The sequence below is a fragment of the Ambystoma mexicanum genome, chromosome 2p, assembly GCF_040938575.1.
Source record: "Ambystoma mexicanum isolate Mex_15411 chromosome 2p, UKY_AmexF1_1, whole genome shotgun sequence".
NCBI lineage: Eukaryota > Metazoa > Chordata > Amphibia > Caudata > Ambystomatidae > Ambystoma > Ambystoma mexicanum.
Window position 1 is genome coordinate 769,558,381 of NC_090923.1, and position 23,220 is coordinate 769,581,600.

The 23,220-nt window shown below is 53.2% G+C and overlaps 1 protein-coding gene across 2 annotated transcripts in view; it reads left to right on the top strand.

The window, feature by feature from the left end:
• Positions 1-1,616, top strand: part of LOC138566773 (cytochrome P450 2G1-like) — an 899,512-nt gene extending 897,896 nt beyond the window's left edge. The window contains exon 9 of one of the 2 annotated variants that reach the window (XM_069644420.1): positions 721-1,616. In XM_069644420.1, coding sequence (XP_069500521.1) covers positions 721-905 — 185 coding nt within the window. In that variant the 3' untranslated portion in view covers positions 906-1,616. The remainder of the gene's footprint in view (positions 1-720) is intronic. The other variant, XM_069644421.1, reaches the window with a different exon arrangement.
• Positions 1,617-23,220: the final 21,604 nt, after the last annotated feature.

Genomic DNA, 23,220 nt, shown 5'->3' on the forward strand with positions numbered 1-23,220 from the left:
CTTTAACGTGAAAGAGTCTCAATAGTGCTTTAATTTTCCCTACTCTGAGCAAGTTACTTCACACTTAAAAGGAGCAGCATAGTTTGCAGTTTTTTAGCATCAATTTTCTTTAGGTCCATGTGCTACATGCAGACTGTGTGGGCAAGTGTCATGAGGTTTGACTGCATCCCTCTGGCTGTTTACAGTGTTGCTGGTCTTCCCTACTGGAAGTCAAGTGCAAGAGAGAGCACAACGCCTTCAGTGGTGTTTTTAGACCCATGACATCAGCAATCTTCCCCAAACCAAGCTCCTACAAATCATAAGTATTTCCAACGTGAACACTGTAAAATTGAAACAGGGTGGACATGCCCAACGTGCAATTTCCGTGACTTGCTTTTTAAGGACTGTCACCTCAAATAATCCCATCCCCCATTACGTGGCTTTAGGTTCCAGATGGCTAAGTAGGTGTTGAAAACGTGTCTGTTACTCCCATTTGCATGGAGGTGATGATTGTGGATCTCTTGCTACCATGCTCCTCTGCAGTCAAACCCTCCACCAGAAAAGAGGCATACTTTGCACCTCATATTGGTCACTATTTTTGAAGCCCAAAACGTAACTTTGATTAAAGTGAACCCAATCTATCAATTACAACACTGAATGAACTAATTAGGCATGAAGGTATCATTAGACGTTATACCCTGTTCATTTCTCTGTACCTTTTCTCTTTCTTTCTATCTCCAGGAAAGCGGACCTGTCCTGGGGAGGGACTTGTACGCATGGTGATGTTCCTAATCTTCACCACAATCCTACAGAATTTTGAAGTGAAACCTCTTCTTCTACCAAAAGAAATTGATGTCCTGCCTTTGACAAGTGGATTTGGAAATGTCCCCAAGCCTTACAAGTTCTGTGCTGTCCCACGAACATAGGAATATTCTCCAAACTTTACTATTGGATAACACATGCACCACTTAGTGTATTCGTTAGTTATTTGGCTAGTGGTAAAATATGTAATTCTCACGGTAACAAAAACAATTACTCCAGTGTTTCCTCTCTGGTGGCTGCCATTATAAGTGAACATTAATGTTGCATGCAAGGAATATAGGATATATCATAACTGTGAGTGCTGAGGTGAAAAATATGTCCATGCTCTAATTCTGCACTATGTAGAAGGATATGAGGTACAAGAAACATGGTTCTACTCACTTATCATACATTTTGGGCAAAGCATATGCGTTGAGAATGATAAACACTCTCCATTATTAAGGCTCACAGACTATCTACATTCATGTATTGTTATTGCTGTCTCCAAGTAGATAGAGCTCTAGCGACCACTAGAAATATATCACCCTAGTAAATATTTTGCTGGATAGCGGAATGGGTTTGTGTACATGCAACTGTAATGCGATTTCATACTAAAAAGTAACTATATATTATTGAACCTTGTTGCCAACATTTCACGTGCATTTCTCAATGTAATCATATTACTTTAATTGAACAGTGCACTTTGTATGATGTGGGATGCTATAGAAAAAGGGATCAAAGGTAACAAAATGTATGAGAATTCCTAATGAAAACATGTAGGTCCTTAACACATAATTTTATTTTCTAATTGCTAATAAAGTACGTTTGGGCAAATATGTTCGTCTACCAATGTTCGTCTATCAATCTGAAACATCTCCTTAAAGCATTTCGTTAATATTTTCTAGCGTAACAAACCATTCTTTCGAATGTCCACAAGTATCACTGGTTTTAAGTGGACCTGGAGTCAGTCCAAGGAGGCAGATGTTATTTATATATTTTTTTTTGCTGACCTGCATCCTGATCTAGAAAATTGTTTTGGTGTTGGTTTAAATTGTGTTGCTTCGTTATCACAACAGATTAGAATTCCCTTTCTGGTGTAGCCCACTTTTACATCAATTATTGAAGGGGCATAATTCACGTTTCGCACTATTTTTGTTACATCTCCTAGAAGACATCTGCTGTTCTCCGTGTCACATCCAATCTGAAAATTAAATGGTGTGGTACAATTGGCAGTGATATATTCACCCCCAAAATTTGGTGGTAATAGAATTATTGCCAAAAATATATTGCACCATAAAACTCATTAAGAAGTGTGTTAGCAGGACTGTTTTTGACTATTGCACACATTTGCTTGTAGATTCAGGAATAATTGTACACATGGTGAATATGACATATACTCAACATGTTTATGAATGGCATCATTAAGCCATTTATAGATGTGAAAGCGTTTTGTGGTGTGTCAAATATTTTTTTTATAGATATTGCATATTTAGCAACGGGTAAGGAGAAAGTTGAAAACAAGTGGTATTGGGGGTTTAGACTACATTTGAATCTGTGCTATAGTTTGTCGGATTATTACTGTGAATCATTAGTCAATCTATAGTGTGGATGAGTCAAGGAGTCCACCCCAGAAATGGTTGTTTTGAGAGATCAGGAGAGAATAATTCGGCATAAAAATAGACATTGAAGTGTGAATAGGTATGCAGAGGATGGCAGTAACATATTCATGTATAAAATAATGTATCACTGTTACTTAAAACATGCAGCATTAATATCACCATCCATACAATATCACGAGCAAAGCATCACGAGCAAAGGAAGACTTGTCTTGAAGGAAGCGGAATGCAGGACAACTTCTTGCTCATCTTATCTCCATACCCTCTATGTAAATATCCCATTTTGGAGGTATGTATATATTGGGTTGTGAAGTAGATAGGAGTTTATATTGATATTAATGTGAACAACTTTTTCAACTTTAATAAGAAGGGGCAATTCGTGTTGGGTTTCTTTTTCCACACCGGCCATTGCGCAGTGTGACACTTTTTACATTCAGATCAATGAAGAACTATAATAATGAGAGTGCTTCCCATTTGTCTGTATAAGTGATTTTGGTATTGAATCCTTAGTATGATGCAATACCTCTGATTATGTAAGGGAGGGTGTCCTAGAGCTGGGGAGCAAAGAAGGAGGACCCCTTTTATTGGTACTGTAAAAGAGAAAGGAGAAAGGGGAGTTGGGGAGTAGTCTATGGCGTTGGCATGGCAACTTGTCGATGTTTGGTGATGAAATGCCCACAGCGCTGGCTGGGCTTTGATTTTTCAAGGAGAGCTGTGCTTCCGCCATTTTCCAATGTTCCAAGCTAGAGGAACCTTGCAGAATGAAGTTAAGCCTGTTAAGAAAATAACTGCTTTCAACTGTAGCTTCTGAGTTGCATCTGTGTTAGACTTGAGCATTGCCTTATAAAACACTCACTATGAACCCTGGCCAGCAAACATACATTTCGTTTTTTTTTGTAATTAGTTGTAGGTACCGTCCTTTCGAATCCAGATCTCTTTTGTCTTTCTACACTGCAGTGTAGTGAAGTGGCAGAAAGCGGGTCACTTTCTGCCCGTTCTCGTATAGCTAGCCAGACACACTTGTGAGGGTGTTTAGTAGGATTGTGACGGTTAGGGACGCGTCAAGAAGTTTACATATTTGCTGAAGCCTTTACGTAAAAATATTTAAGGTGGGATGGAGGTAGTTCCATCTGTTGTAATTCGCAAATAAAGGCACCTTGCGTGAAAGGAGGTTTAGCCTGCTAAGAAACGAACAGCGTTCAACTGTAGCTTCGGAGACCTTCCTTCTTTTTAATCAAACCACTGCGATTATCTTAATGTGAGGGGACTGATGCCGTGACTTCACAGTCATCTATGCAAGTTGGGTGCCTGCATCGGAACGGGTGTGCCTCCGAAAACAACCCCCCCTCATTCCTCCCACCCAACAAACCTCAGATGCTTTCGTTAAATCCATGAGGGGAAAGCCGGATCACAGTTTGATTTATGACAATCCCAGTTGAGATGGTTATTAATGCCTTTTAATGACAAGATCATGCTGCTTCATTACTGTTAGTGCAAACAGCCTATTTTCTGCAGAACACTCGCAACGTGGGGCAACAGCGCAGGCGAGACTCTTGTTCGGGGAAAGCCTGCAATGCCTTGCCTGTGCAACTGATTTAGTTCTAGTGCTGCAACAACAATGGGAGCACAGCGGCTTCCCTATTTTATGTGATTAGGGTTTAATATTGTGCTCTGCTGCCATTTACGTGGTCTCAAGGTGCTCAAATAGTCTGAATATCAGAGTTCCAATACAACAAGCATTTGAAGACAAGCATCTGGGCACTATGTTTGATGCTAGCCTGAGCTGGAAACCATTAAGGGATGTGGACGACTTCGGAGCAAAATCATTGAATGAAACAAAGTGAATAGAAAAAAGGCCTCCTGAAAGAGCAAGAGAGGCACCAGTTTCCCAATTATGTCATGTTCTCTCTCTACCCCACCCACTCTCTCTCTACCACACCCATCCATTCTACCTCCACTCCCAACCCCAACCCACCCTACCCCCACTCTCTCCATCATCACCCACCCTTCCCCACCCCCATACCCCCACACACCCTGCATTTCACTCTGTCTAGCCACACCCACCCTACCCCCACTCTCTAGCCCCACCTACAGACCTTACCCCCACTCTCTAGCCCCACCTACATACCTTTCCCCCACTCTCTAGCCCCAGCTACTCTACCGCCACTCTCTCTACCCATACCATACCAACCCTACCCTAACTCTCTCTACCTCAACCCACCCTTCCCCCACGTCTCTACCCCCACCAAACCACCCCCCTCTCATACCCTCATCAACAATCCCTACCACCCAGGGTCAGACTGGGACAAGAAATAGGCATAGTCACCCAAACAAGTGGCCCACCCCTCACCTCAAAAAAGTGGCTTAACCCACCCCTCGCCTCACGACCCCTGACCTCTGAAGACATCACCGGAAGTGATGTCATTTGACCCCCATCGCAAAGTGACATCCCGGGAAGCATTGAAACACGACCTTTCACCCCTTGACAAACCAGGAAGTGTCATCAAATAGCATTGGTCCTAAGTACACTAAATTACTGTGAATTCAAGCAGACATATGTCCAAATGATATGTTATTGTATAGCACTTACGGTTAAACTCTTTTTTATGGAACAAATATGCATACAATATCACCCAACCTGTGTTGGTACTCATTTATCGACCTAAGAAGGATGAAAGACTTTTTGAAAGGAAAAAAATAAAATAACAAAACCTTTTTTTCATTTTTTTTTTCAAATCGCACAGGTATGGCCAGAAACCAGCCCCCACTCACATGGGACGATTTCGGGCCGGCCATGGGCCGAAAGGCTAAGGGGCAAATCCGACCCTGCTACCACCTGTCTTTACGACATGCCCATGGGGGACAACTACAATTCTTTAACTTAGCAAATTCCTTACCTTCTACCTTCCTATCATTCTCTACAAAATGTAAAGGCACATAAAGCTTAAATGTCCTGCTTTTTTCGTGCATTAAGGAAATTAGGTGTTTTTAGATGTGAGCTGCATTAATACAACCAGGCTCAGACTGGTCTATCAGGTATTCTATCCCAGTGTAAAATAGGCTAACCTTGCCCAAAGATAGCCATGAACCTGCTGCCCTGGCACAAGCAGTCTCTGACATCATGTGGTGATTGGGTGCATCTGCCTGGCACTGCCTGCCTTTGCCAGTCAAGAATGATTTCTTTCTTTATTTAATTATTTGTGTATTTATTAATTTAGTGCAATATAGCCTGTAAGGCTTTTTATACTTCTCAAGCCATTCCAAGAATACAATCAATACAACAATCAGCGCATCAATATAAAAAATAAAAATAATACTTAAAATATGCTTAAAATATTATAAAGAAAGAATGCTGTTTAAGGTTCTATTTCCTCCATAATATATTCGAACAAGCACCCGAATTGAGTTCAATAATATATCAAATTTCCATGGAAAAAGATCTCCCATAGATGGTCAGGAGTGGTAGACACATCTTCGAGTGCTTTAGCGTATCTCAAAGCAGAAAGTCCCAGAATCTCACTCAGGCTGTCAGTTCTATGTGAATTCATTCTCTAGATTTGGTATCCTCCAAATCCATGGCATTTGTTTTCTTCTTTGAACCATTTTGCCACAAATAAATGCAGGGGGAGACCCCTGCAGCCCTCTTGTCCCCCACCTTATTTATTGTCCTTATCCACCCCTACATGTATTTGCAGCAATATGCGGCCGGAAATAATGCGATGGATTTGGCTGCGACCAAATCTATATCTATGAATCCTCCCATTAACAGGCTATCACATGCCGATAGTAAGTGTGTTACTGTTTCAGTGTTCCCTCCATCTTAAAAGGGTAATGTAAACTGTGTTTTGGGTACGACAAGCACACCGTTTATAAGACACTCTAACCAACGTTTGCGGGTGTGGCCAAGCCCACAGAACCTTTGGAATTAGCTAAATAAACAATGTTCAACGTATCAGGCAGACAGAGATAAACAATTTCAAATGCAGGTTTAATATCCTCAGGCTTAACGAGTCACAGATGTTAAGTAGCTTCAGCTCAGTGTATACATATTCTGCAGGTAAGTGTTTGGGTAGATTGAGTAAGGTTTTAAGACAAAAGGACTGCAACTTCATTATGTTCTTAGTGAAGCTGCCACTACAGATTTCTGCGCCATGTAGCATCGGGGGTGGAGGGGATTTTTGCAAGGTATACTTTAATAACAGAGTTGATAGAATAGCCTGTGTGGATTATTTTGAAGCTGTTCACTACCCCCAATTGCTGATTGCATTGTTCCTTCAATTCTATTCCAGTGAGATGTCCATGTCAATCTGTCATCAATCGCGACCCAAAATATTAGCTATACACATCTGGTCAATTGTCCAGCTACAAAGCCTCACCCTTTTAACTTGATTGGGTTTAAATATAATGATTTGAGTTTTGCTGGAATTTATTTTAAGACCATTCTGTGAAGAGTACTCACTGAGCTTGTTGAGCAGGCCCTGTATGCCTCTCAAGGTACTGTCCATTATCACCAGATCATCCGCATCCCCCAACCACTGAAAATGCCGAAATCTTATCCTAGGCAGTGTTAGGGAGAGTTCTCACACAAGTGCTAAAATCCCTCTACCTTAGAGCCCTTCAGCTCTTTTGCTATATTTTGGGGCTTTGAACATTTTATTTTGATGTGTGTTTTACTTTTGTGTTCTTTGGTTATGGAGTTTTAGAACACCTCCATAGGCATCATCTTTTTCTGTGTGTCACACAGCACCTTCAGTGCAGTGGCACAGGGATGTCTTTCAGACTTCCCAAGGTTTAAATACCTTCTCTGGGACTGACTACTGTCTCCCGGAGCATGTAAAGTTAAATTGACTTTACTGACCCAGCACACACTATATTACTATAGAGTGCTTGAGGGGTTGCCTAGCTTCCCCTGAGTCAAAACACTCATGTAACACTAAAATGTTACCCTTTCCTACTTTAAGGGGGTAATTCATAGAATTCAGCGCACAAGTGGCGCACGCGGCTGGCGCACAGTGGGCGCGTTCGAATCCCTGCGCCAGCCGCGTGCGCAAGAATCCATTTCCGCGCAAAGCGTATTCATGGATTCCAGCCACCAAAACCAGCCGTGGCGCACAGTGGCGCAGCGACCCTGCAGCAGCGCCAGTTACGCCCCCAAGAACGCCTCTCGCGAAGGGAAAAGCCATCAATATACCAATCCAGCGCAAAGGGCTGCGCTAACCCTGTACCAGCACAGCAAGCGGGCTACGTGTATCACTGGGGTGCGTGGGAAGTACCTCACGCGATTGGCCCTGTGCGAGCAGGGTACGCGTATTTCAGGGGTGCGCGGGAAGTTTCACACGCAATTTCATCATGGTACGTGTATTTCAGGGTGCGCGGGAATTTCCACACGCGATTGGGCCCGTGCGAGCAGGGTACGTGTATCTCAGGGGTGCACGGGAAGTTCCACACACGATTCCATCAGGGTACGTGTATTTCGGGGTGCGCATGAAGTTCCACACGCGATTCCATCAGGGTACGTGTATTTCGGGGTGCGCGTGAAGTTCCACACGCGATATCAGCAGGGTACGTGTATTACAGGGTGCAGGGGAAGTTACACACACGATTCCAGCAGGGTACGTGTATTTCAGGGGTGCGCGGGAATTTCCACACGCGATTGGGCCCGTGCGAGCAGGGTACGCGTATCTCAGGGGCGGGCGGGAAGTTCCACACGCGATTCCTTCAGGGTATGTGTATTTCGGGGTGCGCATGAAGTTCCACACGCAATTCCATCAGGGTACATGTATTTCGGGGTGTGCGTGAAGTTCCACACGCGATATCAGCAGGGTACGTGTATTCCAGGGGTGTGCGGGAAGTACCACACGCGATTCCATCAGGGTACGTGTATTTCAGGGTGCAGGTGGAGTTACACACGCAATTTCATCATGGTACGTATATTTCAGGGGTGCGCGGGAATTTCCACACGCGATTGGGCCCGTGCGAGCAGGGTACGTGTATCTCAGGAGTGCGCGGGAAGTACCACACGCGATTCCATCAGGGTACGTGTATTTCGGGGTGCGCGTGAAGTTCCACACGCAATATCAGCAGGGTACGTGTATTTCAGGGTGCAGGGGAAGTTACACACGCGATTCCAGCAGGGTACGTGTATTTCAGGGGTGCGCGGGTATTTCCACACGCGATTGGGCCCGTGCGAGCAGGGTATGTGTATCTCAGGGGTGCGCGGGAAGTTCCACACGCGATTCCATCAGGGTACGTGTATTTCAGGGTGCAAGGGAAGTTGCACACGCGATTTCAGCAGGGTACGTGTATTCCAGGGGTGCGCGGGAATTTCCACACGCGATTCCATCAGGGTACATGTATTTCAGGGTGCAGGGGAAGTTGCACACGCGATTTCAGCAGGGTACGTGTATTCCAGGGGTGCGTGGGAAGTTCCACACGCGATTCCATCAGGGTAGGTGTATTTCAGGGTGCAGGGGAAGTTCCAAACGCGATTTCAGCAGGGTACGTGTATTCCAGGGGTGCGCGGGAAGTTCCACACGCGATTTCAGCAGGGTACGTGTATTCCAGGGGTGCGCGGGAAGTTTCACGCGCGATTCCATCAGGGTACGTGTATTTCAGGGTGCGGGGGAAGTTCCACACGTGATTCCATCAGGGTACGTGTATTACAGGGGTGCGCGGGGAGCACCACACATGAATTGCACGTGTGGGCCCTCCCAGGTGTTCCCTCTACACCCTCCACGGCACCTGCAGGTGGCTCACACCACAGGGGCCTACCCTGCACATGTTCTGCAGGCACCCCATCCACCATGGCCATGCCCCCCAGCCAACCCACATGTCAACTTGCACAACTTCCCACCAACGCATGTCCCCCTGCAACCCCAGCCACCAGGGGCACCAACCACCAGGCCCCCACCCATGTCTCCCACCACCCCCACCCCCCCAGTCACCAGGGGCAGCCTCCACCAGGCCCCCACCCATGTCTCCCACCACCCCCACCCCCCAGCCTACCAGGGGCAGCCTCCACCAGGCCCCCACCCATGTCTCCCAGCACCCACACCCCCCAGCAGTGCAGGGGCACCCACCACCAGGCCCCCACCCATGTCTCCCAGCACCCCCACCCCCCAGCCACCAGGGGCAGCCTCCACCAGGCCCCCACCCATGTCTATCAGCACCCCCACCCCCCAGCACTGTGGGGCACCTGCCAGCAGGCCCCCACCCATGTGCAACTCATGTACCCCTGCACCCCCACCCCCCAGCACTGTGGGGCACCTGCCAGCAGGCCCCACCCATGTCTCCCACCACCCCACCCCCCAGCAGTGCAGGGGCAGCCTCCACCAGGCCCCCACCCATGTCTCCCAAAACCCCCACCCCCCACTCCCCAGGGCCAGCCTCCACCAGGCCCAAACCCATGTCTCCCACCACCCCCACCCCCCCAGTCACCAGGGGCAGCCTCCACCAGGCCCCCACCCATGTCTCCCAGCACCCCCACCCCCCAGCAGTGCAGGGGCACCCACCACCAGGCCCCCACCCATGTCTCCCACCACCCCCACCCTCCAGCAGTGCAGGGGCACCAACCACCAGGCCCCCACCCATGTCTCCCACCACCCCCCCAGTCACCAGGGGCAGCCTTCACCAGGCCCCCACCCATGTCTCCCACCACCCCCACCCCCCAGCCACCAGGGGCAGCCTCCACCAGGCCCCCACCCATGTCTCCCAGCACCCCCACCCATGTCTCCCAGCACCCCCACCCCCCAGCACTGTGGGGCACCTGCCAGCAGGCCCCCACCCATGTGCAACTCATGTACCCCTGCACCCCCACCCCCCAGCACTGTGGGGCACCTGCCAGCAGGCCCCCACCCATGTCCAACTCATGTTCCCCACCACCACCACCCCCCAGCATTGTGGGGCACCTGCCAGCAGGCCCCCACCCATGTCCAACTCATGTTCCCCACCACCCCCACCCCCCAGCACTGTGGGGCACCTGCCAGCAGGCCCCCACCCATGTCCAACTCATGTTCCCCACCACCCCCACCCCCCAGCACTGTGGGGCACCTGCCAGCAGGCCCCACCCATGTCTCCCACCACCCCCACCCCCCAGCAGTGCAGGGGCAGCGTCCACCAGGCCCCCACCCATGTCTCCCACCACCCCCACCCCCCAGCCACCATGGCCAGCCCCCACCAGGCCCCCACTCATGTCCCCTATCACCCCCACCCCCCAGCCACCATGGGCAGCCTCCACCAGGTCCTCACAATCCCCAATCATGTGCGTTATGGTCAGCCTCCACAGCCAAAAAGCGCTACCAAGTAACCCATTCACCCACATGGAAATGGAAATTACATGTTACACCCCCAATGTTCATAAAGCAAATGAACCCATGTCCGTCACACACAATGGTTGCAATTGAATGGGAAAACACCCAACATGACATGCATGAAACCAATGAGATGATACCACACAGTGAAGTATGAAAACAAAATTGTATTAAAAAAAAAAGAATGCAAAAGAAATTAAACAAACTACAATGGCAATGAAAAAAAGATAAGCTGCATGTCCGTTTAAAAAAATAAAAACACCAAATCCTAATTCAAAAAAATGTTGTCCAAAGTCAAATGAAAAATAAAATCAATCCAATGAAGAACGATGTACAAAACATCCAAGGGTTCATGAGCCCAACTGAACAAAGGAAACCTACAAAAAACCCTAACTAAAATGCAACTATATACAAAAAGTGGAGCAGTGTCCGTCGACTCCAAATCATAAGAACAAACAAAGGAAACCTAAAACTAAAGAACTATATACAAAGGCGGCGGGCAAGTCCAGCGGCTCACTCCGTGGTGTTCCGGGCCAGGGCATCATCGAACTCCTGTTCGATGTCCCGGAGGCAGTCCTGTTCCATGGTCCCGAGGGTCCGCAGGGACGACGCTGTGTCCTCCTCCAACCCCCTGTGGATTGCCTCGAGGCACTCGGCCCACCTCAGTGCCCTCCGCATGGAGTTCTCCGCCCTGACCATTGTGAGCCGCGCCTCTTCCGCCCGCCGCCGCTCCGCACCTATCTGCTGGCCCAACCGCTGCCACAGAGAAGACACACCCTGTACTGGGTCAACCTGCCCTCCGGCCGATGCCTGCCCCTCCGATGTTGAAGGCCCCGAGCCTTCATGGCTCCCACCACGTTGCTGCTGCTGCTGTGCCTCTGCCCGTGCACTGCCTCCTGCTGCCTGCACATCCTCCGCCGGCTGGGGTGCAGTTGTTGATGTGGCCACCCCTGCTGGACGTCCGACTCCCGACTGTGGCAGGGATGCCTCCTCCACCAGCCTGGCCGCACCGTCAGAGGCAGCTCCACAGGGCACCCAGGTGACTGATGGGTGGGAAGATGGCACAGAGGACGACTGGCGCGTAGGTGGTCCAGTTGAGGAGGGGGTCGGAGCAAGCCCCATCAGACGGAGGAATCCAGCCTGGGTGACCTGTCCCAGCAGGCTGACGTGGTCAACGAGCCATTCGAGATGACGTGCAGTCTCTCCATGAAAAGACTGCAGGTCACCTCGCATGGCCCGTTGACGCAACGACTCACCAGCCAGGACAGGCTCAACCCGGACCTGGATAGCCACGTCCGCAGGCAGAGGAAGGCCAGTTGACATCAGCTCATCCCCTGCCTGAAAACGGGTCTGGACGTAGGCATCCCTGCTGGTGCAAGATGATGCAGGGACAGGAGCGGGGACATTGCACACAGGCACCTCCGCGGCGGCCTGTGCTGCCTCCTGTCCCTGGTCCTGCACTGCACCACTAGCACCAGTGGGATCCCCACCTCCAGACCCCGTCTCTGGTGCTTGCACGGCCTCCTCCTCCACCAAACCCCCCACCAACCTGGATGACTCCGTGCCATCTTCCCCTGTTGGGCCCTGTGGGGTCCCAGCTGCCCCTTCTGCTGCAGAGGAGTCCAACTCCAACCTCCGCCTCTTGGACCTCCCCCCGGAAGCTGCGGCCTGGGACGCGGCACCGGACTCCTCACTCCCCGACGAGATGACAACATGGGAGGGGAGCCGGGCATTGCGTCTCTGGCTGGCGGTGGGATCCCCGCCGCTGTGCTCCACAGCACCTTCTCCGCCCTCTTCATCAGTTGACGCTGCAGACAGGGAGAAACAAAACACAGGCATCAGGGCACTGTACAATGGACACATACACACATGACAGTTGCACATGAGTGGCATTGGCAAACCTCAGACATGTCATCACAATACCCAACACACATGTCATTACAACTCGCACACATGAGCCATACCACAGCCATATCGCAACTGCCACCACCATCCATACACATACAACAGCATGAGCTGCCAGAGGTGAGCCAGACATCACATGCAACACAGGAAGTGCACCACACATGTACACACACCACCACACTTGCATGCATGTGTACACCTCTGCCAAGTGTCGCACTGTTCAGACGGGCATCCATGTCACATCTGCCAATCAGGCTTCCACATACCGCTGTCACATGCATCCATGTTGCATCACTGTTGCACCCTTGTCAAATACACACACATGCACATGTACACAGTGCTGATACATGCAGCCGAAAACAACATACATGCGTGACATCACGGACATGTCTACTTACATACACATTCATCCAAACATGTGTGCCCACACAACTGCATTTGGCATGCAAGCCTACACACACAAGCACCATCCATGTCTCACACATTACAGCCCTCGCATGTGTCAGCCCCACGGCCCTGTACACCCCCATCCATACTCGACCCCATACAAACAGATGTGCAACCTGCACACTACCGAATAATCACCACACCCACTGCTCACAATCAGGATGCATGTACACTCACCGCTCGACTCCAGACGGGTCTGCTTCTCTAGGACCTGGACGTGGAGCGCTGGGGATATGCGTTCCAGGACCCTCATCTGTTCTTCCGACAAGTGGCCCCGGCGCCCCTTGGCATCCGCTGCCTTCAAGAGCCGCCGGGCCTTGTTCAGGGTCCTGGACCTGAAGTCCTCCCAGCGCTTCCTGACATGTTGTAAGTCGCGGACTGCCACCCCCTCCGCGTTGATGGCAGTCACGATGTCAGTCCAGATCCGAGTCCGTCCTTCCACACACGATTCCATCAGGGTACGTGTATTTCGGGGTGCGCATGAAGTTCCACACGCGATTCCATCAGGGTACGTGTATTTCGGGGTGCGCGTGAAGTTCCACACGCGATATCAGCAGGGTACGTGTATTACAGGGTGCAGGGGAAGTTACACACACGATTCCAGCAGGGTACGTGTATTTCAGGGGTGCGCGGGAATTTCCACACGCGATTGGGCCCGTGCGAGCAGGGTACGCGTATCTCAGGGGTGGGCGGGAAGTTCCACACGCGATTCCTTCAGGGTATGTGTATTTCGGGGTGCGCGTGAAGTTCCACACGCAATTCCATCAGGGTACATGTATTTCGGGGTGTGCGTGAAGTTCCACACGCGATATCAGCAGGGTACGTGTATTCCAGGGGTGCGCGGGAAGTACCACACGCGATTCCATCAGGGTACGTGTATTTCAGGGTGCAGGTGGAGTTACACACGCAATTTCATCATGGTACGTATATTTCAGGGGTGCGCGGGAATTTCCACACGCGATTGGGCCCGTGCGAGCAGGGTACGTGTATCTCAGGAGTGCGAGGGAAGTACCACACGCGATTCCATCAGGGTACGTGTAGTTCGGGGTGCGCGTGAAGTTCCACACGCGATATCAGCAGGGTACGTGTATTTCAGGGTGCAGGGGAAGTTACACACGCGATTCCAGCAGGGTACGTGTATTTCAGGGGTGCGCGGGTATTTCCACACGCGATTGGGCCCGTGCGAGCAGGGTATGTGTATCTTAGGGGTGCGCGGGAAGTTCCACACGCGATTCCATCAGGGTACGTGTATTTCAGGGTGCAAGGGAAGTTGCACACGCGATTTCAGCAGGGTACGTGTATTCCAGGGGTGCGCGGGAATTTCCACACGCGATTCCATCAGGGTACATGTATTTCAGGGTGCAGGGGAAGTTGCACACGCGATTTCAGCAGGGTACGTGTATTCCAGGGGTGCGTGGGAAGTTCCACACGCGATTCCATCAGGGTAGGTGTATTTCAGGGTGCAGGGGAAGTTCCAAACGCGATTTCAGCAGGGTACGTGTATTCCAGGGGTGCGCGGGAAGTTCCACACGCGATTTCAGCATGGTACGTGTATTTCAGGGGTGCGCGTGAAGTTACACACGCGATATCAGCAGGGTACGTGTATTTCAGGGTGCAGGGGAAGTTCCACACGCGATTTCAGCATGGTACGTGTATTGCAGGGGTGCGCGGGAAGTTCCACACGCGATTCCATCAGGGTACGTGTATTTCAGGGTGCAGAAGAAGTTCCAGACGCGATTTCAACAGGGTACGTGCATTTCAGGGGTGCGCGTGAAGTTCCACACGCGATATCAGCAGGGTACGTGTATTTCAGGGTGCAGGGGAAGTTACACACGCAAAATCAGCAGGGTACGTGTATTCCAGGGGTGCGCGGGAAGTTCCACGCGCAATTCCATCAGGGTACGTGTATTTCAGGGTGCGGGGGAAGTTCCACACGTGATTCCATCAGGGTACGTGTATTACAGGGGTGCGCGGGGAGCACCACACGTGAATTGCACGTGTGGGCCCTCCCAGGTGTTCCCTCTACACCCTCCACGGCACCTGCAGGTGGCTCACACCACAGGGGCCTACCCTGCACATGTCCTGCAGGCACCCCATCCACCATGGCCATGCCCCCCAGCCAACCCACATGTCAACTTGCACAACTTCCCACCAACGCATGTCCCCCTGCACCCCCAGCCACCAGGGGCACCAACCACCAGGCCCCCACCCATGTCTCCCACCACCCCCAACCCCCCAGTCACCAGGGGCAGCCTCCACCAGGCCCCCACCCATGTCTCCCACCACCCCCACCCCCCAGCCTACCAGGGGCAGCCTCCACCAGGCCCCCACCCATGTCTCCCAGCACCCACACCCCCCAGCAGTGCAGGGGCACCCACCACCAGGCCCCCACCCATGTCTCCCAGCACCCCCACCCCCCAGCCACCAGGGGCAGCCTCCACCAGGCCCCCACCCATGTCTATCAGCACCCCCACCCCCCAGCACTGTGGGGCACCTGCCAGCAGGCCCCCACCCATGTGCAACTCATGTACCCCTGCACCCCCACCCCCCAGCACTGTGGGGCACCTGCCAGCAGGCCCCACCCATGTCTCCCACCACCCCACCCCCCAGCAGTGCAGGGGCAGCCTCCACCAGGCCCCCACCCATGTCTCCCACCACCCCCACCCCCCACCAGGCCCAAACCCATGTCTCCCACCACCCCCACCCCCCCAGTCACCAGGGGCAGCCTCCACCAGGCCCCCACCCATGTCTCCCAGCACCCCCACCCCCCAGCAGTGCAGGGGCACCCACCACCAGGCCCCCACCCATGTCTCCCACCACCCCCACCCCCCAGCAGTGCAGGGGCACCAACCACCAGGCCCCCACCCATGTCTCCCACCACCCCCCCAGTCACCAGGGGCAGCCTCCACCAGGCCCCCACCCATGTCTCCCACCACCCCCACCCCCCAGCCACCAGGGGCAGCCTCCTCCAGGCCCCCACCCATGTCTCCCAGCACCCCCACCCATGTCTCCCAGCACCCCCACCCTCCCAGCACTGTGGGGCACCTGCCAGCAGGCCCCCACCCATGTGCAACTCATGTACCCCTGCACCCCCACCCCCCAGCACTGTGGGGCACCTGCCAGCAGGCCCCCACCCATGTCCAACTCATGTTCCCCACCACCACCACCCCCCAGCACTGTGGGGCACCTGCCAGCAGGCCCCCACCCATGTCCAACTCATGTTCCCCACCACCCCCACCCCCCAGCACTGTGGGGCACCTGCCAGCAGGCCCCCACCCATGTCCAACTCATGTTCCCCACCACCCCCACCCCCCAGCACTGTGGGGCACCTGCCAGCAGGCCCCACCCATGTCTCCCACCACCCCCACCCCCCAGCAGTGCAGGGGCAGCGTCCACCAGGCCCCCACCCATGTCTCCCACCACCCCCACCCCCCAGCCACCATGGCCAGCCCCCACCAGGCCCCCACTCATGTCCCCTATCACCCCCACCCCCCAGCCACCATGGGCAGCCTCCACCAGGTCCTCACAATCCCCAATCATGTGCGTTATGGTCAGCCTCCACAGCCAAAAAGCCCTACCAAGTAACCCATTCACCCACATGGAAATGGAAATTACATGTTACACCCCCAATGTTCATAAAGCAAATGAACCCATGTCCGTCACACACAATGGTTGCAATTGAATGGGAAAACACCCAACATGACATGCATGAAACCAATGAGATGATACCACACAGTGAAGTATGAAAACAAAATTGTATTAAAAAAAAAAGAATGCAAAAGAAATTAAACAAACTACAATGGCAATGAAAAAAAGATAAGCTGCATGTCCGTTTAAAAAAATAAAAACACCAAATCCTAATTCAAAAAAATGTTGTCCAAAGTCAAATGAAAAATAAAATCAATCCAATAAAGAACTATGTACAAAACATCCAAGGGTTCATGAGCCCAACTGAACAAAGGAAACCTACAAAAAACCCTAACTAAAATGCAACTATATACAAAAAGTGGAGCAGTGTCCGTCGACTCCAAATCATAAGAACAAACAAAGGAAACCTAAAACTAAAGAACTATATATAAAGGCGGCGGGCAAGTCCAGCGGCTCACTCCGTGGTGTTCCGGGCCAGGGCATCATCGAACTCCTGTTCGATGTCCCGGAGGCGGTCCTGTTCCATGGTCCCGAGGGTCTGCAGGGACGACGCCGTGTCCTCCTCCAACCCCCTGCGGATTGCCTCGAGGCACTCGGCCCGCCTCAGTGCCCTCCGCATGGAGTTCTCCGCCCTGACCATTGTGAGCCGCGCCTCTTCCGCCCGCCGCCGCTCCGCACCTATCTGCTGGCCCAACCGCTGCCACAGAGAAGACACACCCTGTACTGGGTCAACCTGCCCTCCGGCCGATGCCTGCCCCTCCGATGTTGAAGGCCCCGAGCCTTCATGGCTCCCACCACGTTGCTGCTGCTGCTGTGCCTCTGCCCGTGCACTGCCTCCTGCTGCCTGCACATCCTCCGGCGGCTGGGGTGCAGTTGTTGATGTGGCCACCCCTGCTGGACGTCCGACTCCCGACTGTGGCAGGGATGCCTCCTCCACCAGCCTGGCCGCACCGTCAGAGGCAGCTCCACAGGGCACCCAGGTGACTGATGGGTGGGAAGATGGCACAGAGGACGACTGGCGCGTAGGGGGTCCAGTTGAGGAGGGGGTCGGAGCAAGCCCCATCAGATGGAGGAATCCGGCCTGGGTGACCTGTCCCAGCAGGCTGACGTGGTCAACGAGCCATTCGAGATGACGTGCAGTCTCTCCATGAAAAGACTGCAGGTCACCTCGCATGGCCCGTTGACGCAACGCCACACCAGCCAGGACAGGCTCAACCCGGACCTGGATAGCCACGTCCGCAGGCAGAGGAAGGCCAGTTGACGTCAGCTCATCCCCTGCCTGAAAACGGGTCTGGACGTAGGCATCCCTGCTGGTGCAAGATGATGCAGGGACAGGAGCGGGGACATTGCACACAGGCACCTCCGCGGCGGCCTGTGCTGCCTCCTGTCCCTGGTCCTGCACTGCACCACTAGCACCAGTGGGATCCCCACCTCCAGACCCCGTCTCTGGTGCTTGCACGGCCTCCTCCTCCACCAAACCCCCCACCAACCTGGATGACTCCGTGCCATCTTCCCCTGTTGGGCCCTGTGGGGTCCCAGCTGCCCCTTCTGCTGCAGAGGAGTCCAACTCCAACCTCCGCCTCTTGGACCTCCCCCCGGCAGCTGCGGCCTGGGACGCGGCACCGGACTCCTCACTCCCCGACGAGATGACAACATGGGAGGAGAGCCGGGCATTGCGTCTCCGGCTGGCGGTGGGATCCCCGCCGCTGTGCTCCACAGCACCTTCTCAGCCCTCTTCATCAGTTGACGCTGCAGACAGGGAGAAACAAAACACAGGCATCAGGGCACTGTACAATGGACACATACACACATGACAGTTGCACATGAGTGGCATTGGCAAACCTCAGACATGTCATCACAATACCCAACACACATGTCATTACAACTCGCACACATGAGCCATACCACAGCCATATCGCAACTGCCACCACCATCCATACACATACAACAGCATGAGCTGCCAGAGGTGAGCCAGACATCACATGCAACACAGGAAGTGCACCACACATGTACACACACCACCACACTTGCATGCATGTGTACACCTCTGCCAAGTGTCGCACTGTTCAGACGGGCATCCATGTCACATCTGCCAATCAGGCTTCCACATACCGCTGTCACATGCATCCATGTTGCATCACTGTTGCACCCTTGTCAAATACACACACATGCACATGTACACAGTGCTGATACATGCAGCCGAAAACAACATACATGCGTGACATCACGGACATGTCTACTTACATACACATTCATCCAAACATGTGTGCCCACACAACTGCATTTGGCATGCAAGCCTACACACACAAGCACCATCCATGTCTCACACATTACAGCCCTCGCATGTGTCAGCCCCACGGCCCTGTACACCCCCACCCATACTCGACCCCATACAAACAGATGTGCAACCTGCACACTACCGAATAATCACCACACCCACTGCTCACAATCAGGATGCATGTACACTCACCGCTCGACTCCAGACGGGTCTGCTTCTCTAGGACCTGGACGTGGAGCGCTGGGGATATGCGTTCCAGGACCCTCATCTGTTCTTCCGACAAGTGGCCCCGGCGGCCCTTGGCATCCGCTGCCTTCAAGAGCCGCCGGGCCTTGTTCAGGGTCCTGGACCTGAAGTCCTCCCAGCGCTTCCTGACATGTTGTAAGTCGCGGACTGCCACCCCCTCCGCGTTGATGGCAGTCACGATGTCAGTCCAGATCCGAGTCCGTCCTTCCTTGTCGACGCCGAAACTTCCGAAGAGGGCATCATACTGCCCCAGGACTTGCTCCACCAGGACACCAACTTCGGTGGCACTGAAGCTGGTGCCCCTCTGCCTCTCTGGCCGGCGGTTGTCAGTGGTCTCAGATGGTGTTTGCCCCGACATGACAACCCCAGAGGCAGGAGTGGGTGGGCAACTGGGTCCTGGGGCTGGGCTGTGGAGCGATGGAATCCCACTCGGGAGTCTTCGGTTCCAGCAGGGGTGGTCACAGCAACAGCACCCCTGGCTGATGTGCAGGCAGCAAATGGCAGTGCACGTGGGCAGCAGGCAGTCAGGCAGCAGTAGATGGCAGGTGGGAGCGTGCTCGGGGCTCTGGGGGGCAGTAGTTCGGCCTTCTGGGCAGGAGCGTGGTCTTCCGTGTGCATACGCGTGGCCAGCTTGATACGGAGTGATTTGGCACGTGAAAAATCTGCACGTCAGCGTGTAATTCGAAGAAAGGCCCTTAGCGCGTAAGCGCGTCTGCACGCATACACATTTTCATTGGACAGAAGGCCCCTCAAGCGCAAGCGCCCCTGTGACGTGACGCGTACAGACGTGCATGCGCATTTCAGCGTGCGTGAAAAACTGCACGTCCGCGTGTAATACGAGGAAAGGGCCATGCGCGTAAGCGCGCGTGGAAACTGCACGTCCACGTGTAATACGAGGAAAGGGCCTATGCGCGTAAGTGGCGTGACGCGCGCGTGCATTTCCCTCAGCACGTGTTAAAGGTGAGCAGGCCCAGCAGTTCGCTGTACGTGCCTTTCGTGGAGACCGACGTGTGTTGCTGCTTCCTGTTGTTTCGCGCGCCATCACAACTTCACAGCTATCAAGGACGTATCTCTTCTTTTGGCGGGGGTACTGGCTACGCGTGTTTTTCTGCATCGCGCTAGTCTGACGGTGAGTCACACACGCTCTTTTTCCCACTGCGGGTGCCCCTGTGTATCGCACCCATTTTCGATGTCATAGTAGCCTGCGTGTCCCACGCATACGAGTTATTCGTGTTACTGGGTGCCACCGCGTACTGCGGGAGGTTGAATCCACGCTCGTAGGCTGCAGGGTTGCGTGCACGGTTTTACTGCAGTTTTGGGGTGCCTGAGCGTTGTGTGACCCGTCGCCACATCACCGGGGTCACATACAGCCTTGCAGGTGCAGGGGGGCTGTTAACATCTTGCTTCCCACCCCCTTCACCCCAATTGCCCAGGTCAATTGTGGTGTACACCTCCCATTGGCACCAATCCATCTGTGCCAGCACTACTACATCTGTGCCATGGTTGGGAGGCCACCAAAGGTGAGGGGCGCCTCAGCTGGGCGTACTCCTCGTGGCGGGCATGGTCGGGGACGTGGCCATGGTGACCAGCGAGTAGGGGGACTCCAGGGTGTCCAGGGCAGCCACAGAGGGGGAAGAGGCAGGGGTGCGCCACTTGAGCACAATGTTGTGCCATGTGTCGGTGCAGCCATGCCACCACCCCCTGTGGTTCCGGGGGATGCAGCTCCTGCATCTGGCACTGGCACCCATATGACCCAGCAGTCCGTTCCATCGACTGCCACGGGCCCAAGGGTGGTGGTAGCTGCAGGTGCAGCTGTGGACACCGCCACCCAGGCTCAGGGTCTGCCAGCGCAGGCTGCGTTGGCACTTGAAGAGCCCTTGGTAGATCTCCAACAGGCCAGGGGGGAAACCATAGGGGCAGGCCGGGCTGCTCAGACCAAGACATGTGTCCCTGGGGCAGTCATGTCATCTGCTGCCCCGAACAGCCGGGTGTTGGCAAGTGCAGGGGCAGATGCACCCAACAGCACCCCGGTTGTGAGTCTGCCAACCAGGACTGTTGCGGCCAACCACCCTGCCACAGCTGATGTTGCTGCGCAGGGTCCATTAGTGGGCACCCAGCTGCCACTGACACAAGTCAGGCCTCTGGTCATCCCTCCACCTGCCACTCCCTTGGCGCAATCCACCGAACCCACTGGCCATGCTGGTCAGGGCAGCATTAGCCAGCCAGGGTCTGCGCCACAGTCCAAGAGGAGGAAGGTTGCACCTGCAGCACAGGCTGGGACCCCACACACAGCCACGACCTCCTGCACGTCGAGGAAGAAGCCTTTCTGTAAGCAGGAACTGGACTTCCTCGTGGACTACGTGCGGGGCCACAGCCGTGACATGCTAGTGGGTGCCAATAGTCAGACCACGGCTGCCCAACGTGACACCCACTGGAAGCATGTTGCGGAACATGCCAGTTCATTCGGCCATGAGGTGCGCACGGCGCAGGAGTGCAAAAAGCGTTGGAATGACATCAAGCGCAGCACTAAGGCCAAGCGTGCCTCAAATTACAACTTGACTCTGGCGACTGGCGGTGGGCCTGCACCAGAGGAGGAAGAACTCACTCCGCATGAGGCTCTTGTTGCGGAGTTCATACCACCTGAATTGGTCGAAGGAGTGGGAGAGAAGCTGGACTTTGATGCCCAGTCCAGTGAGTGTTGATGCGTGTTTGTTGAGGGCGTGTGTGTTTCACTTGTGGGATGTGTTGTGCATGATTGCTGCTACATGTGACGTGTACATGGTTCTGATGTGTAAGTAATGCAATGCTACCGTCATGCATGTCTCCTCTGCCTGCATGCGGGACTCCATGTAGGCATGCTCCCTTGCCCCTCCTCCGCCACTCTGCACCCCAGTTCCACCTTTGCACTGGTCTGCTCCAATCTTGCCAATGTGTACTTTCTTGTTCATGTGTCCTGTGTAGATGCTAACTTCCAGCGTGGAATCTGCCAGACATATGCCATGTGGTACAGCCTTAGTACTCGATGCAGGGTATCTCACTTGTACTGTGCATGGGTCAGATGTCCCGCAGGGACATGAGTGCCCATTCATGCTCCATGTGCATTGCACGCATGCCCCTATGTGTCCTTGACTGGATGATCACTGTAATATAAGTCCTTGGTTACATACATTGCCTGCCATCTCATCAGCCTTCCCATGTCAACTGTGCCTCAGTCCTGCGTTGCACACATGTTTAGGCTCTGACAATCTGTGTGGCTCACAGGCCTCAGCCTGTTCAATGGCCAATGACTCTGTCCAACTCTTGTTGTGTCTTCTTCACACGTGGGCGGCCTCCGGAGTTTCCATCATGTGTCCTGCCCACTGTCCCAGCATCATTTGCAGTGTTGTAATTTGAATCACATGAAGCTGTTGATGCCAGTCAACACTGCCTGTCAATACACAGGTGTATGGTCAGCCTTTTGATACCATGCTAGGCATCCCTGCTTTGGTACTGGGGTGGAGGGGTGCTTGGCTTCTAGGCATGGTACACATTGAATGCATAATGCACGTGATGTCTGATTTTGACATTGCACTGCCTTCACATTTCTTGGCACACACCATGTAGTGCTTGTACATGTAGGTAGTGAGTGGCGTACACATTTTCTGCACTGCATAGACCCACTTCCATGGAAACTGCCACCTTTCAACAGGTCTGATCACAGAAGCTATTCAAAGTAGACCCAGCATGCATGCCAGGTCATATGTTGTGTGTCACATGTCTGCCTGATGCCTTTGCTGTCGGTGTGTGTGTTTGTCGTGTGCTTCTGACATGTGTATTGACCTTTTCCTCTCTATTTTTCAGGTGATGACGCAATGGAGGCAGAGGATGGTGTTGTCATGCCAGACACAGGGTTGGTAACGCCACATCAACCCGGGACTAGTGGGGGTCATGGGGTGGTAGGCCACGAAAACCCCCAAGTGCTGCAGTCCATCTTGTCTCTGGCTGCCTATGA